General features: G+C 44.3%; 1 protein-coding gene across 1 annotated transcript; it reads left to right on the forward strand.

Moving 5' to 3' along the window:
• Positions 1–11603: 11603 nt before the first annotated feature.
• On the forward strand, positions 11604–26117 carry Mppe1 (metallophosphoesterase 1). Its single transcript, NM_001246716.1, has 9 exons — positions 11604–11869; positions 15451–15559; positions 20904–21007; positions 21843–21917; positions 23534–23642; positions 23796–23861; positions 23939–24061; positions 24891–25031; positions 25935–26117. The coding sequence occupies exons 1-9, from the start codon at positions 11604–11606 to the stop codon at positions 26115–26117; spliced, it is 1176 nt and encodes a 391-aa protein (NP_001233645.1).
• Positions 26118–26458: the final 341 nt, after the last annotated feature.

Genomic DNA, 26458 nt, shown 5'->3' on the forward strand with positions numbered 1-26458 from the left:
ATTGTCTCCTGGGCTGGGGACTTTTACAATTGATAACTATCTGATCCTCTTTGGACCAGAGGAATGTAGACACCATTCTAGGGTGTGATATCTGGTCTAAGGGCTTGAGTCCTGTGGACCTTTGTTTAACCTTGTCTGCTGAGCTGCCTTTTGAGAACTCAGAGTTTTCTTTTGGGCTTTGGAGTCTGGATTTTAGACTTTTATTAATTTTCCCCTTTCATTGTAACTCCAGATCCAGGGGCTCTGACATCTCTGGCACCTTCAGGCACCAAGCACTCATGGTGCACGGACCTACATTGCAAACAAAATACCTATACACATAAAATAAGAACAAAGCCCAGACCATTGGAGTGCATTTACAGACCCCTAGCTTCTACCATCCCAAAGCTCAGAATGTTGCCTGGCAGCATTTGAAACCTGTCAAAATTTCACTGTGTTGCTTCAATCTGCCCATCTGTTCTTCCCTCCAAAGGATTTAAATTTCTAGATTTATGACTTTTGCTCTGTGACTGTAAACACTTATGTAACTATTTCTACTCTAGAAAATGTTTTTTTGGAGCAAAGCCTGAACCTGCAAATACCACTGTCACTGGTATTTGGCTCAGAATAAGCAATCTCTGATGCTCTATAGGTGGGAGCTGTACTGTATCTTTTATTCGTTTCGCTACTTCCTTCTTCCTTCCTCTCTCTTTCTCATAGTCTTGACTTGTAGCCCAGGTTGGCTTCAAAGCTACAATTCTATCTCTTCTTCCTGAGCTCAGGGATCACAGGGGGATGCCACTGTGCCTGACCTTTTATTTATTTACGAAGGTGGTGTGAGTTATATTTCCTCTTATGTTCCTTTTGGTTTATTTTTTATTTCTTTAAAGTTTTCCCTTTAATTTCTAATTGTTTTCTGAGGTATTACTTCATTTCTGTGCTTTCTTAGCTCTGGTTGATGGTTTTTTTGTTTTTGTTTTTTTCTTCCCTTTAACTTCAATCATTCTCTGAATTTCTTTAAACTTGTTATGAAATAAGAGGTTAGGGACTAAAGATGTAGTTCAATAATTGAAGTTTCTTACCATGGTCAGTGTACTGGGCACTATCCCCAGAGCCTGTGTGTACATGCACGAATACTGGTTTTTGATGGATGTGTCTTTATGACATGCTTTCATTGTAGGAAAGTTTCACAATCATATTCTCTCTCCCTCTCTCTCTCTCTCTCTCTCTCTCTCTCTCTCTCTGTGGGTCAACTTCAGTTGCTGTGCCTTAGGCACCATCCACTTTTTAAAAATGAACTTTAGTTATTTCACCACCCCCCATACCCCCTTCCTCCCCTGCTGGCACACTTCTCAACATGCCCCCTCATGCTTCATTTCTTCTTTTTGCATGTTTCATTAGTCACCTGCCTGAGTGTGGGTGGGAGGGTATTCAAGGGCGCAGGCACAGCTTATCTGTGACTGTACCCCCGAGGAAAATGACACCCTCTCCCTCAGCAAATGTTAATTGCCAGTAGTCTCAAGGGCTCCTCCCTCATCTATGGTAAGGTGTGAGCAGTCCAGACTTGTTGTGCAAGTCATAGAAACCACAGCTGCATATCAGAAAAATATTTTTATTTTTATTGCACTTTTTTTTATTGCACTCTACATTTTTTCCCCCCCCAACTTCTGGGATGGTCCCTAAGCTTTGGAGGAAGTGACACAGCTGTTCCATTTGGGTCTAGACACATAGCCATCACTTTTTCTTGATTCTTTGGCCATTTACAGATTTCTGCATTACCTATTGTCTGAAGAGGTAAGAGCCTTCTCTGTTGGAGACTGGGCACAGCACTAAGCTCAGAAGGCAAACCTGAGCTGGTGTGATAGTTCAAGACAGAGGGTCTCACTGGCATGGAATTTGCCAGGTAGGCTAAGCTGGTTGGCCAGCAAACCTTAGGGACACTTCTGTCTCTATCTCCCCAGCTCTGGGCTTACAAGTGTGTGCCACAGTGTTTAGCTTTTTGATGTGGGTTTGGGGGTTTAAATTCAGGTTCTGAGGCTTAGAAATCAGGCACTGTAACAACTGAGCTAACTGCCCTGCTCAAAATATTGGGCACTCTACAAACTGTATAGGTGTGTGTGTGTGTGTGTGTGTGTGTGTGTGTGTGTGTGTGTGTGTTGCAGGGGATGGAACCTGAGGTCTGGAACACGGTAGATTAATGTTCTACCATTGAACTGTGGTCTCAACCCCTGGGAACCATTTAAACCATTCTACCTTTATATAGTTTGGAAGACTTAAAAATTTTAAATTATTATTATTATTTATTTTTAAAGGAGCACACATGTCCCATGCTGACCTTTGAGTTTACTGTGTAGCCAAGGATGGCCTGGAACTTCTGACCCTCCTGCCTCCATCTTCTGGGATTACAGAGGTGCTGGGTTTATAGACTTTCCGCAAACACACCTGGCTTTATGTGGTGCTGGGGGTTGAACTCAGGGTGGATGCTAAACAAGTACTCTAGCTGAAGCATGAAGATAATTCTCTTTAAAAATTCCAATATATTTTATTTACTTTGCTAATCTGTTTCTTTAGATTTAAGTATACTGGTAGGAAGAATATTTTTGTAAATGTTGGCAGTATTTTAAGAATTTGTTTTTATCGTTATTATTATTTGCAGTTATGTATATACTTGAGCAGCGGTTCTCAACCTTTCTAATGCTGTGGCCCTTTAATAAAGTTTCTCAAGCTATGCTGACTCCTAATCATAAAATTATTTTCAGTGCTACTTCATAACTGTTATTTTGCTACCATTATGAATCATAATGCACATAGCTGTATTTTCTAATGGTTTTAGGTAACCCCTGTGAAAGGGTCATTCAACCCCCAGGTTGAGAACCACTGACTTAGAGTCAGTTTCTATGATACGAGGGTTATGCCGTCTCACTATGGTCTGCTTTTTAAAAATTAATTTTGAATTTTTATTATTTTATGTATATGGATGTCTTGATTGCATGTATGTATATGGATACAGAAGCCAGAAGAGGGCACTGGGTTTCCTAGAGCTGGAGTCACAGCCAGTTTTGGGCAACCATGTGGGTGCTGGGAGTTGATCCTGGGTCATTTGCAAGCATAAGTTCTCTAAACCATGGAGCTACCTCTCCAGCCCCTTTTTAACATTCTTGAAGGTTTAGTATGAAGATTTTTTGACAGAAACCATCCTAGACAAGCCATCTTTCATGGAGCCTCGCACTATGTTTTTTAAATATTTGTAACTTTGAAAATAAATGCCACTTTATTACTTAAACTTTCTGTTACAAAGTATCACAGCATAAAATTCCTTTTCAAGTTAAATGTATCATGCCCCATGCTAGGCAGGCCTGCCCTTCAGGTAAAAATGAAGTATTTTGAAAATGTATTTCTGCTTACACCTTTAATTCCAGCATTTGAGAGGCAGAGGCAGGTGGATCTCAGATTTGAGGCCAGCCTGGTCTACAAAGCTAGTTCCAGGACAGCCAAGGCTGCACAGAGTAACCCTATCTCAAAAAAACAAACAACAAAAGTATTTCTTAGGTTACTACAAACAAAACAAAACACTCTAGATATATATGAAAGTAGAAGTCCAGCAAATGCGTGTAGCATCTTCATTTGCTGCTTCAGCTAAGAACTACTGTGGTGGTTTGAAGGAGAAATGTGCCCATAATTCTCAGGTAATTGAACACTTGGCTCCCAGTTGGTGACACTGTGGAGGTCTGGGAAGTAGGGCCTTGTCGGAGGAAGGGTGCCACTAGGGATGGGCTTTGGTGCATGTAGCCTCAAACTCCTTCCAGTTCTCTGTCTCTTGCTTGCCATTGAGGATATGGTGTCTTAGCTTCCTCCTCATTAGCCATTCCTGCCCACCATATTGGACTCTTACCCCCTTGAACCATAGCCATAATAATTTTTTTCTCCCATAAAGTCACCTTGTTCTTTTTTTTTTTTTTTTTTTTTGTGTCACAGTAACAGAAAAACAACTAGGACAACTATCAATGCAATGACTTTAAAAAGTCTAGCTTTTCCGGGCATTGGTGGCACATGCCTTTAATCCCAGCACTTGAGAGGCAGAGGCAGGCGGATCTCTGTGAGTTCAAAGCCAGCCTGGTCTCCAGAGCGAGTGCCAGGATAGACTCCAAAGCTACACAGAGAAACCCTGTCTGGAAAAACCAAAAAAGACCCCCCCCAAAAAAAGTCTAGCTTTTCTTTTCTTTTTCTTTTTCTTCAGTATGGGGCTCAATCGAACCCAGGGCCCTGCCCATGGTCCTAAGTGCCCTACTCCAAATAACACAAATTAGTCTTCTTACAGTCCGTTAGATACAGCTCTGTAGGTTAGGAGTCCAATAAATATCCAACAGAACCAAAACTGGTTGTGGGGCACGTGAGTCTCCATGTCCTTGTATTTTCCAGCTGGAGGGGCATTACCTGTGCGCTCCCAGGCCTGTGGCTTTGTATCAGTTACTTTGCTGCTGCTGGATAGAAGACCCTGAGTCAAAGGAACCTAGGGGAGAAAGGTGCTTTTTTTTTGTGTGGGGGGGTTGCTTATGGGTCCATTCCGTCATGGTGTGGAAGGCATGGCAGCAGGATCATGAGGCTGGTCTGGCAGTCAGGAAGCCGACATTTTATCAGCATACAGGAAACACACAGAGAAAACAGGAAGTGGGGACAGGCTATAAAACCTCCAAGCCCTCCTCCAGTGAAATACTTCCTCCATCAAGGCCCCACCTTCTAAAAGGTCCATGACCTTCAAAAACAGCAGCACTGACTGGGAACCAAGTATTCAAACATATGAGCCTATGGGGGTATATCTCATTCAAGCCCTATGGTTCTTACCCTTAGCCCAATCCTGACTGGCCAAATTCGTACCACACCTTAATCTTGTATACATTTGAGGACAGGATATGGGATGGCTTGATGTCTCTCCTCCTGTGGTTGACTGAGACCAGTTGGGCCAGTTGCCAGAGTGGCATCAGATCACCCCACTGTTAAATGTGGTGTCTGTGTTGTTTCTACTTCTCTAAATCCCTCCCCCAAAAGCAAACTACAAAATTTGCTATGAAACCAAACCTCGGAAATCCTGTTATTTGCATGTAAGTGCTTTGTTAAGCTTCTCTGATAGGGAATTTAGGAAAATATGACTGAAAGCAGAGTGTAGTGCACACCTATGATTCTACCATTCCTTTATTATTGAGTTCAAGGCCAGCCTGGACTAAAAAGCAAGGCACTGTACTGCCTCAGTCAAAACAAAAAAACAAACAAACAGAAGCCAAAACCAAAATGATCAAAAAAGCATTCTCTAGCAAGATAATTAATAATTCTCCAAGGTCATTTAGCATCCAGTCTATGTTTATATTTCCCAATTTGTTCACAAATGTTTTAAAAATAAAAAAGCTTGGTTTGGAACCCTAGGATTGTTCTGTGGATAAAGGCCAAGTCTGATGACCCAAGTTTGATCCCTGGTAAGAAGAGAACCACTGGTAAATTGTCCTTTCTTGCACCAACGGTTTACTGTGGTGTGCACAGGTGCACTTGGGCAGGGAAATAAATAAATGTAACAAAAAAGTTTCTTTGTATCAAACCGAATCATCAAAGAAGACCCAAAAACTGCATTTTGCTAACTTGTATCTCAAGTCTCCTTTGGCAGCTCTCCCTCTGACCCTGCCCCCCCCTTTTTTTTCCTGGTGTCCTTTAAAATTTTTATTTACATTGAAAAAAAAAAAAAACTTTTGGAGACAAGGATGCTATATAACTCAGGCTGATGCCGGACCAGGGGTCTGCTGCTTTAGCCTCCCCTGAGACTCTAGAGTATTTCACCTCAAATCTACTTTTAAATAAAAATTGTTTCAAGTCTTCAGGAGCTCTGCTTTCTGGCATCCTGGTGTGTTATCTATCCAGCCGTTCTTTTGGCTCCGTTATTTCTTAAACTCTTTGTTGGCTGGATTTAGTCCCCCTACCTTACTCCCGGATCTCAAAGGCATTCATCAGTATAGATATGCCTTACTTTGGTAATGTTTAAAGTTGCTCACCTAGACAGAGTTGAAAATACTATAGTCTTTTTTTTTAGTAGTGACCATTTACTGCATGCTTAAGGCACCCCAGGCGTATGTTATGAAGCATGGGTTAATGACCCCGGTGCTGTTTTACAGGCTTATTCTAAGAATTATTTAGGATAGTGGATGTGCGCTTACCCAAAGTTGAACATGCTACTTTTTGTTGTTGTTGTTGTTGACACTGAAAAGAAATGGGACCTCACAATAAGCCTTTGGCCAGCTCATTTACACATACCCTCTTCCTTGAGTATTTTTCCAAAGGTCACTTTGCTGGACTGACGACAAAAGACTAAGACACACTCGCTTGAGGCAGGCGGCCGGAAGGACTCTCGCGGCTTCCTGCGTTGATTACCGAGCTTGTGCCGCGGCAGCTAGGACTTTGGCCTCGGGGCAGCCGGCGCCACTGCAGCCACGGTGCAGCACGCAGGCCTCGTGGTCCCCAGGCGCGCGGCTTGGTCCCCAACGGGCCAGTCCTCCATTCGTGCATCATTACCAGCGTCTGGCGGCTCCTTCCTGCCGCCGCCCTGTGCAGCGACTTCCTGGAGGCGCCCTATCCCCGGCTGGAGAAAGGGCGCAGGCGGGCCCGGGAGGATGGCATCGGAGAGCTGAGGCTGCCGCAGCCCTGCGTAGGTTTCCATTTTTATCTCCTTGGCTCTTCCGAGGCACCAGCTACGGGAGTCGCCTGCAGACTGCAGACCCAGCTGGGGTCCCTCAAGGGGAGGTCCCAGGGCGGGTCATGGGATCCAAGGTCTTTCCCTGGGCTTTGCTTCCACGGCTTTGCGCCCTGCAGAGTTCTGGGACACAGATAGGTGAAAGAAGGGGTCCTGCGGCCCTTCCACATTTATACTTTAAGGTCAACTACCGTTTCTTATTAAATGTCTGGAATTTCATGGCCGTGGGTACGGTAGACTAAATCTCTGAACAGACAGCTTTCTGCATCCATTATTTATTCACTGAGAGAGTTGTTGATTTTGTAGGGCTATCTCAGCTGTTCCTCGGATTGGGAACAAACAAACGACAAAAAAACCCCACAACCCATCATTTTAAAAGATCACTTAAGATGCAAATAGAGATGGATGAGATTGTGTTAATAAGGTATTATAAACAAGCAGGAGAGCTATTACTTTTTAGGCTGTTTTGGAAGAGGTTTTAAATATTTAACTGTAGCTTTGAAATTAAGAATCAGTCAGGGAAGAAAAAATATTTTGCTTTCAGTTGTAGATTGTGTTAATTCGTTTGTGTTGGGTAGCATAGAACAGTGCCTTATTTGTTTTATATAAGCATTTTTATACCATAATTCAAAAAACTTGTGTGATGGTTGTTTTTTGTTTTTGTTTTTGTTTTTTGTCAACTTGGTACAAACCTAGACTGATTTGGGAGGAAGAAATCTCAGTGAAGGATTTCGCCCATCAGGCTAGTCTGTGGGACATTTTCTCCGTTAATGATTGATGTGGGCGGGCACTCCCAGGCAGGTGGTCCTTAGAGGATAAAAAAGCAAAGTGAACAAGCCAGGATGAGACAGTCTCTGCTTCAGTTGCTTCTAGGTAGCCTTGGTTCTTGCCTTGTTTTTCATCACTGGACAATAACCTGGGGTATGTAAACCAAATAAGACCTTTCCTCACGAAGTTGCTTATGGTTATGGTGTTTATATAGAAACCAAACTAAGACAACTTGATTATGATATGAGGAATCAAAAGTATTCTTCATTGAACCACATTCCTAGCCCTAGAAATAATGGGTCTTGAATACCATAATGCCAGTCATTAAAAAAAAAAAAAATCAGCTTTCTTTTTAATTTTACAGTCAGGTTACTTGTTGATAGTTTTCTAAATAAAATCTAATTCAGCATCAAAACACATTTTCTGTTTTATTTCAGTTGGCTGTAGTCTGATTTTGGAATGCAGACGCCAATTTGGAGCCTTGGAACCCGTCTCTGCTTAGGAACAGCATTCTTTACATGGTGAGGTGGCTTGTTGACTCTGTGGGCAAGCAGGGCACACAAGTTGTGCTCTCCCCCCCCCCCAATGGTTTAAATCCAAATCTGTAGAAGGAGACTTTTGTTCCGGACCGTATCCCCCCATCACAAACCCTCAGACCCTCAGTTAGGATGATGGCTTCCCAGATGCTTGGATAAACTGAGAGGAGGAACTGGTCTTCTTTCTCTCTGTCCCTCTCCCCTTGACCTCTAAGCTTCTTCTTATTGGATGGGTCTGTGTGTGTGTGTGTGTGTGTGTGTGTGTGTGTGTGTGTGTGTGTGTATGTATGTGTACATACATATATATGTATATATACATATGTGTATATTTCGCCCCCTCTGTTGAAAGGTCAACATTTGAAGGTAGGGATACAGTTTTCTCCTTTGCTTTGCAGTGTGTCCCTCTGCATTGATGTCTTACATGTTAGTTCTTGCAGCTGAGTGGGTTGAACCTGCTGAGTGGGCTCACATGATTGGCTGAGCTGTGTCGGAGCCTTAGCCCTAATTTTGGTGGAGGAGAGCTGGAGTTCTGCCCCTTCGTGCCTGACACCTGCCCTCCAGCCATCCAGTTCTCCAGCCCTCTTTCTCTCTGCTTGGTCACACCCATAGCTCCTTAGTGACAGCTACTCAAACAGGGTTTGTTAGTAAAAGGAAGTGTGTGTAGGAGAGCAATGATCAAGTTACCTTTCTGGAATTTCATCATCTTGGGAAGTAGGAAAGCTTTTTGACAGGTGTCTGCCAGCTGAGGCTCCACAGCAAGGCTACACAGGTACTGTCACACCAACATCCTTGGTCTTGATATGAAACAGGCCAGAGGAATGGCCAGATGGAGCCTGCTGCTTTCTCTTTGCTGGCATCAACTCAGCACTGGCATTACAGGGAGGAGGGAGGAGGGAGGAGGGAGGAGGGAGGAGGGAAGAGAGGGTGGTTGCTCAACCTGTTGCCTAGGCCAGCCCTGCTTTATGTTGTTAGTTGAAGTTCCTAGGGAAAAAAAAAAGCCATCCCTAAATTAATAATTGTGGAGAGTTGGAATATTGTAGACCTAGAGCCAAATTATCTTAGTCCCCTAAATAGACATCTACCTAATTCCATGTTTGACCTAACACCCTTGTGACTCTTAGGTAAATCCCTTTAGAATATATGGTGATTTGAATGAGAATGCCGTATCCTCCCTCCCCCCTGCAATATTTGAATGCTTGGTCCCGTTAGTGGCACTGTTTGAGAAGGATCAGGAACCGTGACCATGTTAGAGTAGATGGGCCTTGTTGGAGGAGGTATGTCACTGGGGGTGGGATCTGAGGCTTCAAAAGCCTAGGCTAGGTCCAGTCTCTCTCCACCTGCTGCCTGCAGATCAGGATATAAAACACTCGGAGAATATAAACCGAATATAAAATATTTGGTTTCTGCTCCAGCACCTTGCCTGTCTATTTCCTCTATGATGATCATGGATTAATCCTCTAAAGCTGTAAGCCAGCCCCCAGTTAAATGCCTTCTTTTATGTGAGTTTCCTTGGTCGTGGTGTCTCTTCACAGCAATAGAACAGTGACTAAGACACTAAGAGTAATAAGAACAGACAGCCTGATTTCCACTAACCCCAAAGCTAAGAAAGTCATCAGATAACATCTGCACCTGATAGCTGGGGTGTCCTGGCTTTTCAGTAACCCACCTACTTGATGCTTCTACCAATGTATTTGAAAGTGTCTTGATTTATAATTTTCTTGGTTGTGTTTTTATTAAAAACTTTGTGAAATTGTTATTATATTTGGAGTGTGGTATGCGGAGCTCCCAGGCTGTGATCACACATAGTGGGCTCTAGAATAAGCTATCTTTTATTCCTTTTGATGTGAGAGCTGTGGTTTTTTTGCATCATCCACACCCTGGCCCCATTTATATTATTATTTATGCTATTGTTTGACACTTAGAGTTGAGAGATAAAGTCTCTGGAGATTCTGGTTCCTTGGCACTTGTGGTTTGGTAGAGAAAACTGAGTAGTGAAGGGTTACCAGTAAGGAGCAGGCAGCCACAGCGGCCTGTGACCTGGGGATAACGATGCTGTGGGCTTTCTGAGAAAGGTTCCAGGAGAAGTTGACTCTGCATTGCAGGCAATGCTGCCTTAGATGTTCTTTGTGGAAAGGATGTACTTAATACATAACTTCTTTAATCAAGTACTTAATATAAATGGTGCCATTCAATGAAGACATGGGAATAAGGGCCTGGGCGTGGCTCTGTGCTTGGGCACATGGTGAATAGAACAGGTGGGAGATTTTTGAGTTCAGTTCCCACCACCAAAACTGATAGGAGTAAGGGAGTCCCCAGGGCCACCCATTTTACCTTCTCTTTTTATGCCCCATTCCTTGTCTTTTGAATGGTCACAAAGCAAGGATTAAAGGTGATCACTGGCCTGAGTGATCACCATTGAGACATCCGAGTAACATGTCTGGTGAAAAGATGCCCTGAGACATGCTTCAAGCTTCATTCCAGAGACTTCAGAATTCCTCAGCACGGTACTCAAAATGAGTGTGTGACAAGGGCGATGGCCAGCAGGCCTCAGAGAGCCTGGGCATCAGAGAAGCCACCAGTGATCTTCTCCATTTTCCAATTCTGCGGCCATTTGCTAACTTTGGACAATGGCTCCAATTATGTGTTCGCTTGTTTTCTTTTCTGTTATTTAGACAGGGTTTCACTTTGTAGCTCTGGCTGGCCTGGAACATGCTATGCAGACCATGTTGACCACAAACTCACCACCTGCTTCTGCCTTCTGAATGCTGGGATTAAAGGTGTGCATCACCACACCTGGCCTCTCTTTTTCTTTGGGTAAGATGCTTAAAGACTTTGACCCACTGCATTATGGCTCAGTATAGAATGCCACTGTGAAATGAGCCAGGCACTGGGATGTATGTGATGTGGGTATGAGTGGTCCTAAAGCCTGGGGGTCACAGAGACAATTGTTGACTCTCTAGCACTGAGTGTGTTCATGACTTGGTGCCTATAAACCAATACAATCTTGGATTCATATCTACAAGCCAGCTGCATAGCCATATTGCTGTTGTTGGCTTTCTCTGTGAGTTCACTTGGGATCTCTGCTCACTGTTGGCCATGGCCTCACTTCCTAGGGTGGCTTCTCTGATGCCCAGGCTCTCTGAGGCCTGCTGGCCATCGCCCTTGTCACACACTCATTTTGAGTACCGTGCTGAGGAATTCTGAAGTCTCTGGAATGAAGCTTGAAGCATGTCTCAGGGCATCTTTTCACCAGACATGCTACTCGGATGTCTCAAAAACCTGCTTCCTTTACAGGATGCAAGGTTACCCAAGATTCAGGACAAGCACAGAAACATTCTAAGCGTCCTACAGAAAAGCCCTGGTACATTGGGGTTATATGAAGGAAGGCCATCTGGACTTTCAAGACTAATTTGTAGGGCAAACCCATCTTTGTAAGAAACATGCGCAGTCAAGTTTCAGGGATTTTTCTTTCCTTCTTCCCTGTAGGTACAGCTCAGGGTGGGACCCGTCTCCATCACCCTACTCAGGCTTCCACAGAGGGTTCTTGATGAGCTCCGTCCTCTTCTGCCGGCAACTCCTGGGCAGGAGATATGGCTCTAGTCAGATGGAGACTGAGAAGAGGGAACTTCCACCTGCTGAGCAGAGTGTTGCTGCTGAAACTCACAGTTGTCATCATCTCCGTGCTTCTGTTTTGTGAATATTTCATCTACCACCTAGTCATCTTTCAGTGCCATTGGCCTGAGGTGAAGACACTAGCCCATGGCGATAGGCAGAAGCCTGTGCTGAAAGCCATGTTTCTGGCTGACACTCACTTGCTTGGGGAGATAAGAGGCCACTGGCTGGATAAATTACGGAGGTAAGAGGTGAAGGGGGAAATCCTTCCGGAATTCTGTAGGCAGAAAGTCATATCCCTGACCCCATGGGGTCAGCTAAGAAGCTTTTGGTTACAGCTGCATTTTCTTCTAAGGACACACGGGAGATTTTTGAATTTTCTTCTCATTATTAAGCACCTATTATGTGCAGAGCCCTGTAATTGAGGCATGGCCTGGGCTGCTGACTAGTTCTGGGAATTTGAGTCTGTAAGTCCTGCCTCCTTGTCAATTACTGGGTTAATACAGGAAACCTCACAGCTGTGTGAAGAAGCTACCCACACAGGCTCTGGCACGTGGAAGTGGTCCCTGGGCAGGAGGATGCCAATCTGCATTGGGTTCTCTTTCATCTGGGTGGTGTGTTGAGTCTGAACACATTGGGTTTTTGGCTTCTCTGGGTAGCAAGAGGCATGAGGCAGGTATGTGCCTGTCTTCCCGAGGATGAGTGAGGTCTTGCCTCTTCAACTTTGACCTGCTCTAGCAAGCTTTTCTTGTTTTCTATTTTGAATGGAGGTGAAATACACAACACATACAATCATCTGTCTGTTTTATACAGAGCCACAGTGGCCTTTTCACTTTGAGATTGCTGTGCAGTCGTCACTACTGTCCACCTCTAGATGTTTTCCTTTGGAATTGCAGCTGTACCCATGAAGCACCAATTCCCCACTTTGCTCCCTTTCCTTGTCTCTGGAAGCCACCATTGTGCTTTCTGTCTCTGTGAACCTGGCTATAGCAGACAGAGGAACCATATTAGCATTTCGTTCTGTGACTTGTTTATTTCACTTAGCGTAATGTTCTTCAGGGTTCACCCATGTTGTAGCACATGCCAGGATTTCATTCCTTTAAAAAAAGAACCATATTCCCTCCTTTGAACCTCATAATTTTGTTTGCTATTTGAGACAGAGACTTATTCTGTAGTCCAGGCTGGCCTTGTATTTGTGGCAATCCTATCAGTTTTTGTTTGTTTGTTTTTTGAGACAGGGTTTCCTCTGTGTAATAGCTCTAGCTGTCCTGGAGCTAGCTCTGTAGACAAGGCTGGCCTAGAACTCATAAAGATCCACTTGCCTTTGCCTCCCAAGTGCTGGGATTGTGTGTGTGTGTGCCACTACCACCTGGCTCCTATGAGTCTTTTAAGGGCTGGGACTATAGGTTCAGGTTGGACCAAATTTTGAAAACCTTCAATGGGTGAACACTGGAGTTGGCTACTGTGACAGAGGCATTGATGGGGGCTCTTACAGCAGGCTACCAGTGACCCTGCAAGTGTTCCTTGTCTTAGCTTTTATCACTGAGACAAAATACCTGGTACATGTTAAGAGGAGAAAATGTGTATTTTGGTTAACAGCTTTGGGGTGGGGGTGGGGCCGGCCCTTAGTTTGGCAGTGCTTTGCTCTCTTATTTCTGGCCATGAAGTGAGACAGAGTGTCATGGTGGAGGAGATGAACTGCTCAGCTCACTGTGGACAAGAAGTAGAAAGAGGGACAGGAAGGGGCCAAGAAGAAGCCCCCCCCACTGACCTACTCCTTCCAGCTCGGTCACACCTCCCCATAGTGCCATCATAGTGTGAATCCACTCTGAATTTGGCCCTTGGTGATTCTCAAACCCTTAGGGTCCAGCAACTTCTAATGCCCTTAAGTGGGCAACCAAGCCTGTCACATGTGAGCCCTGCCGGGACATTGCAGATCCAGCTGTAACTCTCACCACAGCTTGGTTGTTTTCTAAAACGGGAGCGTTCTTTCAAGAGGCAGGATCCTCAGAATGCTGCTGTTGTGGGTGACCTGAGGTTGGTAGAGTGGGCAGGATGTGTGATGTTACCAGTGTGGGCGAAAAAGGCAGGAGAAAAGAAGGGGGAGGGACTGCCAGGTCTTTCCATGAAGAGCTCTGGCCAATGGAGTATGAGCTAGAGAAGGCCAGAGTGAGGCTACAGTACCCAGGCTTTGTCTGGGGTCAGTTTCCCCTTCACTGCTCTTGTGCCACAGAGCTACCTTGGACTCTGGGATGACAAACCTTTAAGTAGTGATGTATACTGAACATTTGGGTTCTAAAAGAACCTACTCTGATCAAACAATTAAAAATTCAGCTTTTATTTCTTTATGGTTGGGCATTCCTCTCTAGAGAAGCACCCTGGAGCAAGCCCTAAGGATGAGGGAAGATGGGGGACCCTTAGGACAGTGATAGGAGCTGGTTGGTGAGGGAAAGGAGGTGCAGACTGAGGAGTTTGAACATTCGCCTGTGCTGTTACTGCACAAGCACCAACTAATTTAATCCTGTCACTATCCCTGGAAAGCGGGCTTTCTCCATTTTAAAGAAATTATTTCTGGAGGCAGTCTTTCTATGTAGTCCACGTTAGCCTTGAACTCATAACCTTCCTGACTCCTCCTCCCAGTACTAGGATGACAGGAGTGCACCATTATGCTGGCAATTCCCCCCCCCCCTTCATTAATAAGAAAGAAACTGGGAATCAGAATGAGAAGATTCTCAAGGCTCCACTTACAACTGATGGAGCTGGGCTTAAAATTTTTTTTTAATCTTATATGCATTGGTAATTTGCCTGCATGAATGTGGGTGTGTGTGTGTGTGTCAGAACTGAAAGGAAAAGTATCAAAAAAGTATCCAAGTTTGCAGCACAAAGGAGATTTATTTTCCCCAGAGGGACAAAGGGCAGGGAGTAAGAGACAAAGATAGGCAATAGACAAAGAGGGAGGAGGAAAAGGGAACAAGGGAGATGGGGTGGGCATATTTGTCTGGGAGTAGGACAAGGACTGCCTCTGTCTGAAGAGAAGACAGACATGGCCCATAGGAAAATGGTGGTTTACAAAGGAAAAAGGGGAAGCCTGTGTTAGGATGAGGAGTTTGATTTTAATTGGGCATGCTGATTAGGTGGGTCAAGGGGTATTTTGATTGCTGCACTTCAATACTCTGGTAGCAGGAGTTTGGTAGTCAGCCTCAGGAGGAGAAAGTGGTCAAATAAGGGAATAATAGACCCCAGTGGCTAGCTTTAGGAATATAATCTAACGGTTTTTATCAGGGCAGAGGGAATCGGGGAGAAAGGCAAGGCCTGCCAGAGCCATGTTTGCTATACCCAGGCTGGCCAGAGTCCCTTCAAGGAGCCCCTGGAACTGGATTACGGACAGTTTTGAGCTGCTTGTGGGCGGAGTTCTCTTGTTGGACTGATGGTATCAGGGCATTTGGGGGTGAGGGAAGGATAGCCTAAAAGTCCCTAAGTTTGATCAGATGCAAGTCAATTGGTTGTTCCAACGCTGATGGTTGGAAATGAAGATTAGAGCCATGGGAGACAGAGAATGGGACCATTTAATTCTTTGTATTTGCTTTTGCTATTCATTTATTTAATTCACTTACTTATTTGTAACAGGCTCTCACTATGTAGCCATGGCTGTCCTGGAACTTGCCATGTAGACTAGGCTGACGCTAAACCCATAGAAATCTGCTTGCCTCTGTCTTCCAAGTGCTGGGATTAAAGATAGGCACTACCACACCTTCTAAATGACTGAGACGGCACAAGTAGCTTCCTTCACCTAAGAAACGGACCGATGTTTTAATTTTTCTCAAGGGAGTGGCAAATGGAGAGAGCCTTTCAGACAGCTCTGTGGTGGCTGCAACCGGAAGTCATCTTCATTTTGGGGGACATCTTTGATGAAGGGAAGTGGAGCACCACTGAGGTAGGATCTGGGTTCTAATTCTGCCTCAGGGATTCGCTTCGGCAGCCCAGATAGTCTGTGAAGTTCTAGAGGTTTGGCTTGTGAGTTTTTCTGAATTCTGTTCTTGGGAATGCATGATCCTATGGCCAGGGATGTTGGTCACTCACCAATGGAGTGGGTACTTAGCATGTGTGGGGCCCTCAGTTTAGTCCCTAGCTCTCAAATATAGTCTATCTTGAAGATCCTTAGGGGTTTTGCCCAATGCTAGTCTTTCGTTAGGTTGTCTAATCTTTTATTATCTATGTATGAAATAATGTGGTTAGGCTGATATCATTTATATAATTGGAACACAGTCCTATAACCTGGGAAAAAGTAGAAACAGGTAAGATGGTGCTAATTCCCCTTTATTGGAATTACAGGGTACATGCTGAGATTTACATTAACTTCATACATGGCATGGGGGATTGGACACTGGCTCGTGTGTGCTAGGCAAGCACTCTATCACCGAGCTACGGTCCTGAGCCTAATTTTATCCTCCTGTTTCCATCGTGGGAATTAGTTATTTGCCATTGTCCTCTGCTCTCCTTTCTTCTGAGTTAGTGTTGCAGAAGAGCTGCAGGGACCTGGTGTGAGGTTCCCTGTACTCGGGGCCTGAGACTGCTGCTCGGTAAGGGGATGATGTATGTCTTTCCACAAAAGGAGAGAGCTGTCTGAGTTTTCTGCTTACTATGTTCTTAAGTGAGGAGTGTTCTTGCTGCTGATTTAAAAATATTCAGCTACTAATTTATTTTTAGAAAGGATTTTTAAAAAATTGATTCTTTGTAGCTTTCACGCCATGCATCTGGATTCCACCCATCTCCTCGTCCCTTCATTTCGCCCTCTGCAAACTGCCCCCAAAGTAAAATAAAATTTAAAACCAAACCAAAAAACTCCCAGAACAAAAACAACTAAACTAACATACAAAAAAACCCCAAAACCAACCTGTAGTATGGCCCAGTGAATCACATCTTTACTTGTTCATTGCAATGAGTCATTGGTCTGGTTCCAGGCCTCTGGCTTCTGCTACACCCTCAATGGGCCTTCCCTGGGACTCCTCTTAGATACCCTGTTGCTGCCTTGTGTCATGGAGATCCTGCAGCTTTGGATCTGCAGGTCTGGCCCCTTCATATGCTCCAGCAGTTTAGAAGGGATTTTTTTATTGGGAAATAATCATAATCCATTTGCATTTTCTAGAACAGTCCAAAAGCTGTTAAAGTCTTAGAGGCTGGACAGAGAGCTTAGTGGATAAAGGTGCTTTGCTGCCAAGCCTGTCGACCACAGGGTGAAAGAAAGAATGGCACACATAAATAAATAAATAAATAAATAAATAAATAAAATGTAAAAGTGGTTCTCAAACTGTGAACCTTTAATACGGGTCTTCATGCTGTGGTGACCCCCCCACCATAAAATCATTTTTGTTGCTATTTCATAACTGTAATTTTGCTGCTGTTATGAATTATGATGTAAATGTTTGTGGAGATAGAAGGTTGCCAAAAGGGTCAAGACCCACAGTTTGAGGACCACTGGAAAAGCTGTATGTAAAAGCAACCACCTACACAGTGAGCTCAGCTTTATGTGTGGCTTTTGAACATTAACAGCAATATCTCAGGATTTTTCTAAGTTTTTAAATCCTGATTTTCTGTTGCTCTAGCTTTAAACATCTTGTTAAATGAGCCTTTATAACTATATTGAAGGACTCTATCTGATTATTTCATTAGATAGTGCTGTATTTCAACTTTTTAAAGATGATTGCTATCTAGAATTTTTTTTTTTTTTTGCCTACCTTTGGTTATCTGTTCAGTTGAAACTCTTAGGCTTATCAGAGAGAGAACTATACTAACATAACTCTGGATCTTTAATACTGAATGCAAATGTCTGAATATTCCTGACATATTTATTGTGATATACATCTTCTGTCTTCTCTTCTCCCAGATGTCATTAATTTTTTCTTCTCACAGTGGATTCTGAAGGATGGTACCATCTCTGTCTTGGTTGAGATGTGTGAAGATTGACTTGATATGTACTGGGTCTGTTCTCTCTCTTTTTTTTTATTTTTACATTTATTTTTGAGAACTTCATGCAGCATATATTTAAAATTTATATATGTGTGTATTTTATGAGTGCTCTCTCGGCATGTATGCATGCATGCTAGAGGAGGGTGCTAGATTTCATTAGCGATGGTTGTGAGTTGCCATGTGGTTGCTGGGAATTAAATTCAGAACCTCTGGAAGAACAGCCAGTGCTCTTAACCGCTGAGCCATCTCTCTGGCCCTCATACAGTATATTTGTATCATGCTCTTTCCCAGCTCCCAACTCCTCCTAGATCCTACCTCCCCTGTCAATTTCACAGTCTCTCAAAAAACAAAAACAAAAGAATAAAGCCACTAAAAAACATGGAGTCTAATTTGTGTTGGCCAACTACTCCTGAGCGTGGGGCCTCCCTGGAGTGTGGTTGGTATTCCCATTGTCACTCCATTGGAGAAAACTGATTTTCCCTCTCCCAGCAGGGGTCACTTGTGACTGACTCCTTAGCTAAGGGTGGGACTACCCCTCCTAGGAGCTGGGAGTTTTGTCTGGTTTGAGTTTGTGCAGGTCTTGTTCACACTGTTACAGTCTGAGTTCCTATGTGCATCTGCCCTGTTGTGTCTGGAAAGACCCTTTTCCTTAAAATCATCCACTGCCCCTGGCTCTTACAATCTTTCTATCTCTTCTACTGTCAGCCTTGAGGGGAGGGGTGTGATAAAGACATCCATTTAGGGCTGAGTCCTCTAAAGCCCCACTCTTCTCTCCACATTTTTTGCATTGTGGGTCTCTGTTAATTTGCACCTACGGCAGGAAGCTGCTTCTCTGCTGAGGGCTGAATGATGCTTTGAGCTATAAGCATAGCAGTATGTCATTTAGACTCACTTTACTGCTATGAATATGGACATAGCAATATACCATTTAGACTCATTTTACTGCTGTGTACTATGGGCATAGCAATATACCATTTAGACTCACTTTACTGCTATATTCATTTAGCAGAATAATAGCAGTAGGGTTTCCACTGGGCCTGGGTCTGTTCTTGTAACAATCCAGATCAGAGATGCTTCTCAAACCAGGTCCTTCATGGTCTTCAGAGGTATTGAAATAAACTATTTGGGGGATCACAGTTAAGATGCTTTAAATACCAGGTGAAAAGTACTGAAGTGAGACAATAGAAGGAGGGGGAAATTGACCCCTGAAACACATGGTGGAAGGAGAGATCTGACTCTTGGAAATTGTCCCTCACCTCTACATGTATGCCATGGCATATGTGTACCTATATCACACACACACACACACACACACACACACACACACACACACACACACACACAAAGAAAAGAAAGGTAGGAGAATTAAGGGGAGCTGTAAAGGGAAAGGAACCCCACTATACCTATTGAGTATTTTTTTTTTTTTTTTTAGATTTTGTGTGTTTGAGTCTTTGCCTGCACCATGTGTGTGCAGTGCCTTTGGAGGCCAGGAGAGGATGTTAGATGCTTAGATGCCCTGGAACTGTAGCTACAGGTGATTTTAAGCTGCTACATTGTATGCTAGGAATCAAACCCAGGCAGGTCTTCTGCAAGAGCAGCAGAGCCATCCCTCCAGTAACCTTGGTCAAAAACTTAAAAAGTGACAAAATCAGGGGAAACTGTCAAAGACATAAGACTCGTTTCCCTTGGAGCTGTCAGGTGAGAGTGTTGACTTTTGCAGTGAATCCTGTGGTGCTGGTTAGGTTTTGTCAGCTTGCCACAAACTACAGACATGTGGGAGGAGGGGGACCTCACTTAAGAAACTGGCCCTGGGAGTATTTTCCTGACTGCTAATAGATGGAGAAATCTAGTTCACTGTGGGCAGTGCCACCTCTTACGGTGACCCCGGATGTATAAGAAAGGTAGGTGAGCCTGGAGGCAAGTCAGTAATGGTTGTTTCTCTGTGGTCTCCCTTCAGTTTCTGTCTCCAGGTTCTTGCTATGAGGTCCCATTGCAGCTTCCCTTGGTGAATGACTATAACCTGTAAATTAAAATTAGCCCTCTTGGGTAGTGTTGCGCTCGCCTTTAATCACAGCACTCAGGAGGCAGAAGCAGGAGGATCTCTGCCAGTTCCAGGCCAGCCTGGTCTACAGAGTGAGTTCCAGGACAGGCTCCAAACCCTGTCTCGAAAAACCAAAATAAATATATAAATAAAAAAATAAGCCCTTATTTTCTTCCCCAAGTTGCTGTTGGTTGAGTGTTATATCACAGCTGAAGCAAACCTGGATACCTACCAACATTGTTCTCTCCTCCCTAAGCTTTTGAACAGTAGCCCTCGTAAGTTAACTTATAATTTCATTCGCAAAAGGAAATTTCTGTTTTATTTTTATTTTTGTTTTTGAGACACAGGGTCTAGCTCTGGCTGCTTTGAAACTCACTCTATAGATTAGGTTGGCTTAAAGCTTCAACTAACAGGTGATCCTCCTCCTGCATCTGCCTGTGGAATGTTGGAATTGCAAGCATGGGCCACCGTGCCTGAAGCTGGACATTCTTCGGAGAAATGCATATGCTAGCACATGTTTATTTTACCTAATTTAAAACTTAATCTTTGAACCTTGTTGCAAATGACATCTTTTGAACAACGTGACTTCAAAAGTCACAAAACCATACATAAAGCTGCCAAGACACTTACACAGCCTCTCCTTGATGCCTTTCTCTTAAGTCTAAAATGTGGACACTTAACTAATCCTAACAGCTTCCCATGATCCTGGCTTCCCTGAGTGCCGAGTCCCAAAGTGGAAATATCCTCAGCTTCTTGTAGAAAATTCTACTGCATTTACCACGGCTGCAAATAGATGTCTTGGAAAAAGAACTAAAACTTGGGCCCTCAGTGATGGTGCACACCTTTAATCCCAGAGGCAGAGGGAGGCAGAGGCAGGCAGATCTCTGGGTTCAAGGCCAGCCTTGTTTACAAAGTGAGTTCCAGGACAGCCAGGGCTACACGGAGAAACCCTGTCTCAAAAGACCAAATGAGCTGGGCGTTGGTGGCCCACGCCTTTAATCCCAGCACTCGGGAGGCAGAGGCAGGTGGATCTCTGTGAGTTCGAGGCCAGCCTGGTCTCCAGAGTGAGTGCCAGGATAGGCTCCAAAGCTACACAGAGAAACCCTGTCTTGAAAAACCAAGAAAAAAAAAAAAAAAGACCAAATGAAACAAAACAAAAAACCGTTGTCTTGGTGTGGAGGAGGGGTTTCATTTTCCAGACAAACCAGGGTCCTGTTTTTGCCAGAGGGACAGGGCTTGAGGCTCTCAGCTGTGGTTCTTGTTTCCTCAGGCCTGGGCAGATGACGTGCAACGGTTTCGGAAGATATTCAGGCATGGTAGCCATGTGCAGCTGAAGGTGGTCATTGGCAATCATGACATTGGCTTCCACTATCAGTAAGTAGTGTGGGGAAGAATTGCGCCCCAAGAATGTTTGATCAAACATTATCAGCATTTTAAAGTTGTTAAGACTTGGAGAAAGTCATGTTTGTGTTTTACTGAAGAAATCTGTTTTCCTTCAAAGATGGAAATTCTTAAATGGAGGCTCCTTAAGGAATTAAAAAGATTTTTTTGGCATATTTGCACCTTCAACAAATATCTGGCATGAATGAGTTGTATGTGCCAGAATGAGAAGAATCTAATTTAAAATGTAATTAATTAATCTTATTTATTATTTCTCAAGGCGGAGTTTCACTGTGTAGCTCAGGCTGTCCTGGAACTCGCTGTGTAGACCAGGCTGACCCCAAACTCTGCCTGCCTCTGCTCCCACATGATGGGGTTAAAGGAGTCACCACACCTGCCTATTTTTGTTTTCTTTTTTGAGACTCACTCTTACTCTGTAGTTCAGGGTGGCCCTCAAACTTGCAGTCCTCCTGCCTTCAACCTCTAGATGAAAATGTATACTTCATGTCGAACTAGAAGTCAGAATATAAGTCCACATACCCTTTGCTAGCTCACATGACAGTGTGCTAGGACGCATATGTGGCAGTCATTTTAGGTACTTACTTTCTCTCTTTTTCCTGTCCTGTTGCTTACTGTTCCACTGAGGTCCCAGGGAACTAAGTAACTCACTCTCCCCTCACAATAGCCAGTGGACCTGACCTTTGAGCCTCAATTGCCTGAGGCCAGTTATTAATGCCAGATTGTGGAAGTTATTTTTCATGTTCATGGTAACTCCACAGTGCTAAGACAGTTTGACCTGAAAAGTGTCTCTCTTTGTAATTGGATACAGGATGAGTAAATACAGAATAAAACGATTTGAGAAAGTGTTCAGCTCAGAAAGGCTGTTCTCTTGGAAAGGAGTTAAGTGAGTATTATCTATGAATTCTTATGAAACTTCTTTTTTTTAAAAAAAATGAGGTGCTGGGGGTGAAGCCCAGAGACTGAGACCGTTCCAGTGAACTGTGTCCCCAGCTCAAATCCATTTTTATCCAAAGGGGGTTGCCATCATATGGGCAGACCCATGCCCTGTGTTACCTGGTACCTTGCTTGCTGATGGTCACTGTGGGAATTGACAGATGGGAAATTTAGAACTAGCCACAGGGAACAAATCAGTCTGACTCCTCCCATTCCCAGTGAGCGTGGCATTCTGTCTGCACTGTCCCAAGTGTTAGACATTCAACATCCCACTTTGTCCTGGTGTTTCTGTGGCTCTTTCCATTTTGCTTTTGTAGACAGGGTCTTGCTATGCTGTCCATGCTGTGACAAACTCATGAGCTGGGACTGTAGGCGCATGGCATTGTGTACAGCATGAAGCACCTTCTCATTTGATCCAAGTGTATTTGTATTGGCATTTGGTGCCAAGTGTGTCCAGGTGTTTTTGTAGCTCTCTCTGCCTTCTTAGTTCATAAGCCTTGAACTTTAGAAGAGAGAAGCCAAGCCCTGCGTCTGGTCATTGAATGCCCTACCCCCACCAGGCCATGAGCTTTTCTGTGTTGTTGGCAGTACAACCTCCGAGACTGTGTCCCCTGCTCTAGTCCACACAGTGGAGGGAGCCTCTTTTTTTAGTCCTGTCCCCTCTGTGGTCTCAGAACTCTGTTGATGGTGATGCAGTGAGGCCATCACTGTATAGAGCTAGGGATGAGTGTCTTATGGGGTTTCCACCAGTACTCTTCTTTTGTAACCCTGCTGCGGGGTAGAGGACAGTCTCTTTAGCAATACCTTCCTATTCTGCATAGCCACAGGACTGATGTCACAGAGTTACTTCTGCCTAACTTCAGAATTTATACATGCCCACCAGATTTAAGGCTACTTCAGCTCCCTGTACTAAAAACTGTTTACATTTTAAGCGGTTTGCTGACAAGTACCTTTCCCATGCCCTGGTGCTATGAACACAGGACATAAAAGCATATTTTTATGGGTGTCCATAAAAATGTGACAAAGGTAGAGGCTAGCCAGTTAAGAATTAACCAAGCCCACTTTGGCATCAATTAGCACTTGGTCCTGAATGTTCCTTGTTTTGTGTGTGTCCTGTGAGCTTCCCAGGTCTGCTTTAGAGTTTGCTGTTCTGAGCACAAGGCACGTTGTTTCACTAACCCTTCACCACCAGGTGATGTAGGCTTCCTGGTCTTCACATACCTGCATAGGTGAGAGACAGGCTCAGGAGCTTGCCCAAGGACACACTTCTATCTGGATGCTGGATTGAGGGCTAGTCAGACCCTATGTAGGATTTCCCACAAGATACAAGTTGGTCCTTGCATTTGGAGCAACAGAAACAAGCCCAGCTTCCATCGAATCTTGGACATAATGCTGATTTTGTTTTGTCAGTATTAACTCATAATTAGTTTAGCTGGGATTAAGCTTCTGTTGGGCTTGCTTTATCACACTATGGATGCATAACGTTGTTTCCATGGGGACAATGGGAAAAGAGGCTCACACATGTGTCCAGTGGCCTGACCTTCTGCCTGCTCCTGTCTGCCTCAGTTTTGTGATGGTCAACAGCGTCGCAATGGAAGGGGATGGTTGTAGCATCTGCTCTGAAGCGGAAGCTGAACTCAGAGAGATTTCTCGTAAACTGAATTGCTCCCGAGAGGTAGGAAACCATTGGAACAGCAGAGGCTTCTGTGCTCTTGTCTTCCAAAGGCTTCACAGTCATGCACTGGCTGTCAGTCACGCAGCCCCCCTCCCTCTCCCAGTGGGTTAGCACCGGGTTGGTTGGATTAACAGGGTGACTTCTGACCTGCAGGTGCAGGGATCCAGCCAGTGTGAAGGGGAGCAGCGGCTCCCCTTTTCTGCCCCCGTGCTGCTGCAGGTGAGCTGGGGGAGGAAGTTAAGTCCTGCCAGCTTCGCCTCTGAGAGTCTCACTGATGCCACTTTAATCCTGGACAGCACTACCCGCTCTATCGGGCCAGTGATGCTAATTGTTCTGGTGAAGATGCAGCTCCTCCGGAGGAAAGGAACGTCCCCTTCGAGGAGAAATATGATGTCCTTTCTCGGGAGGCTTCACAAAAGGTGTGTGGTGATGTGACCTCATGCCAGTGTCACATGGGGCCAGCGGAATAAACACACAGGGCCCTTGTGGTTACCAGCTGCAGGAAGGGGGAGGAGGGCTTTGGCACCATCTCAGATTTCAGCCCAATTGCTTTGTTCCTTTGCTCTTTGGTAGATCCACTATTTCCTAATCTCAATTAAAATTACATTCTCCTATCCAAGTACTAACCAGGCCCGACCCTGCTTAGCTTCCGAGATCAGACAAGATCGGGTGCTTTCAGGGTGTTATGGCCACAGACTAAAATTACATTCTTGGCTAATTGTTACCTTAAGCATTTTTAAGTCAACCTAAATGAAATTTAGACTCTAATTTGGGGTGACTCAATTAGAAATTATAACAGAAATATATTAAAATGTAAATATAAATACTAAATGTAAGTATACATTTACATTTTAAATATAAATATGTTTGTGGAAAATCTTTATGAAACAAATTTGTAAAAATAAAGTAAACATAGCTGGGTGTTGGTGACACATGCCTTTAATCCTAGCACTCAGGAGGCAGAGGCAGGTGGATCTCTGGGTTTGAAGCCAGTCTGGTCTACAGAGCGAGTTCCAGGACAGACTCCAAAGCAATACAGAGAAACCCAGTCTCAAAAAAACAAAACAAACAAATATATACCAGCCTGTGATAGGAAGCATGGATTCTAAGGTTTACTAGAAATAGGGATTATGAGGAAAAACAAGTCAACCCTACCTATTAAGGATTATTGTTTATTTGATAATAGCCATGGGGGTATTCCTTCCAGTCTGAGCATTAACTGTCAACCTGCATCTCCTTGGCTGCCAGCTGCTGTGGTGGCTCCAGCCTCGCCTGGTTCTGAGTGGCCACACACACAGCGCCTGTGAGGTGCTCCATCCTGGAGGAGTCCCCGAGGTGAGCGTCCCGTCCTTCAGTTGGAGGAACAGAAACAACCCCAGCTTTATCATGGTAACGTAAACCTTTATTTTTTTATCTGAAAGCTTTCTGGAGTATTGAAATCAACACAGTAATCAACTATTTAATGGCTGCAATTTGTAAAAACATACAAAGGCCAGAAATCAAATACCCTTTTTGCATTCTTGAGTTGTATATACCGCCCATCTGTAATCACCTGTCTGGGGACAAACAGGCAGGACATGGCTTCAGGGCTGGGAGGAGCAGCTGCTGGAATTTTATCTCCAGAGCAGAGTAGAGTCCAGCAAGTACCAGGGAAACCGTTGTCTGCACATTAGCAGACTTGGTCATCACTCATTTTCTAAGTGTGCCAGGCACATGGTCCTACAGAATTTCCAAGTTGACGAAAGGTGGTGACTCAGTGAAACCCTTCTTTGTAACTGTGGGTTCTTGCACCCAGTCTCATGCTGCTGTTCTATAGTTCTATCTATAAAAAGGTGGGGACTCTGTGTGTTTTCAAGTTCATGTAAGTGAAAACATTTGCTACCTTGATTTCCACATCGAAAACTGCTTACAAATGAAAATATGGAGATGCAGGGGCACTTCCGGGCGACAGAGTGACTGCTCTGCTATTAAATGGCAGGGAAACTCTTGTCCTCTTGTTCTTCTGGGACTCTTGCCTCTTGATCTCCCTCCAGGGCTGCCCTACTATATGAGGGATACATTTTATTGGAGGGGTCAGCATGCCAGACCTTCTCCCTGGGCCAGCAGAGCTTTGGCATCTTTTGCCAGTACTTCTGGCCGGTGGTGACTTGCTATGCTTGAAGCCCCTTGGTCCTGGGTGACAAGGGCTCTTCCCTCCTGGACCCTCCTCAGGGAACCTACAAAACAGCCTCTAAGTCAGATTGCTGTGCCTGGGACTCACCCTGAAGCATAAACCTTCTCTTTCTTCCCCAGGGCAGTCTGACATCCAAGGACTATGCTCTCTCCAAGTGCTACCTCCCATTTGAGGACAGGGTGCTGGCCACATACGGTGCAGCAGCGGTCTTCCTTGTGGTCCTCATCTTAGCTCACTTGGAGCGTCTGCCCTCATCCTTTCTGTTTGGTTGGAAACTTCGCAAAATGCACATGAGAGGATGAAGAGCCTGTGATTGTTGCATATGGTAATATAAATCAAAGCCAAAGACATAGGACTTCCAGTGGGGCTGCCGTGAGCCACAGAGAAGAGCCCAGGTTAATTGTCCTTATGCACACCATGGGAATTCTGAATTATCAATGCCAGTGATTGCAGAATAAACAGTTGACTGTCCTATTCTCATGCTATAAAAAAATGGAATGTGTACAACAAATTCGTCTTTTTGTTTTATCAAATATATGTATAATCAAAGGTTGCATCTGTACAAGTATATAAATATAACTGACACTGTCACTCGCATGCACAACACACAGCCCTTGCTTCCCCAGGGAGGACCCAGCAGCTT

Source organism: Cricetulus griseus, chromosome 2, assembly GCF_003668045.3.
Source record: "Cricetulus griseus strain 17A/GY chromosome 2, alternate assembly CriGri-PICRH-1.0, whole genome shotgun sequence".
Classification (NCBI taxonomy): domain Eukaryota; kingdom Metazoa; phylum Chordata; class Mammalia; order Rodentia; family Cricetidae; genus Cricetulus; species Cricetulus griseus.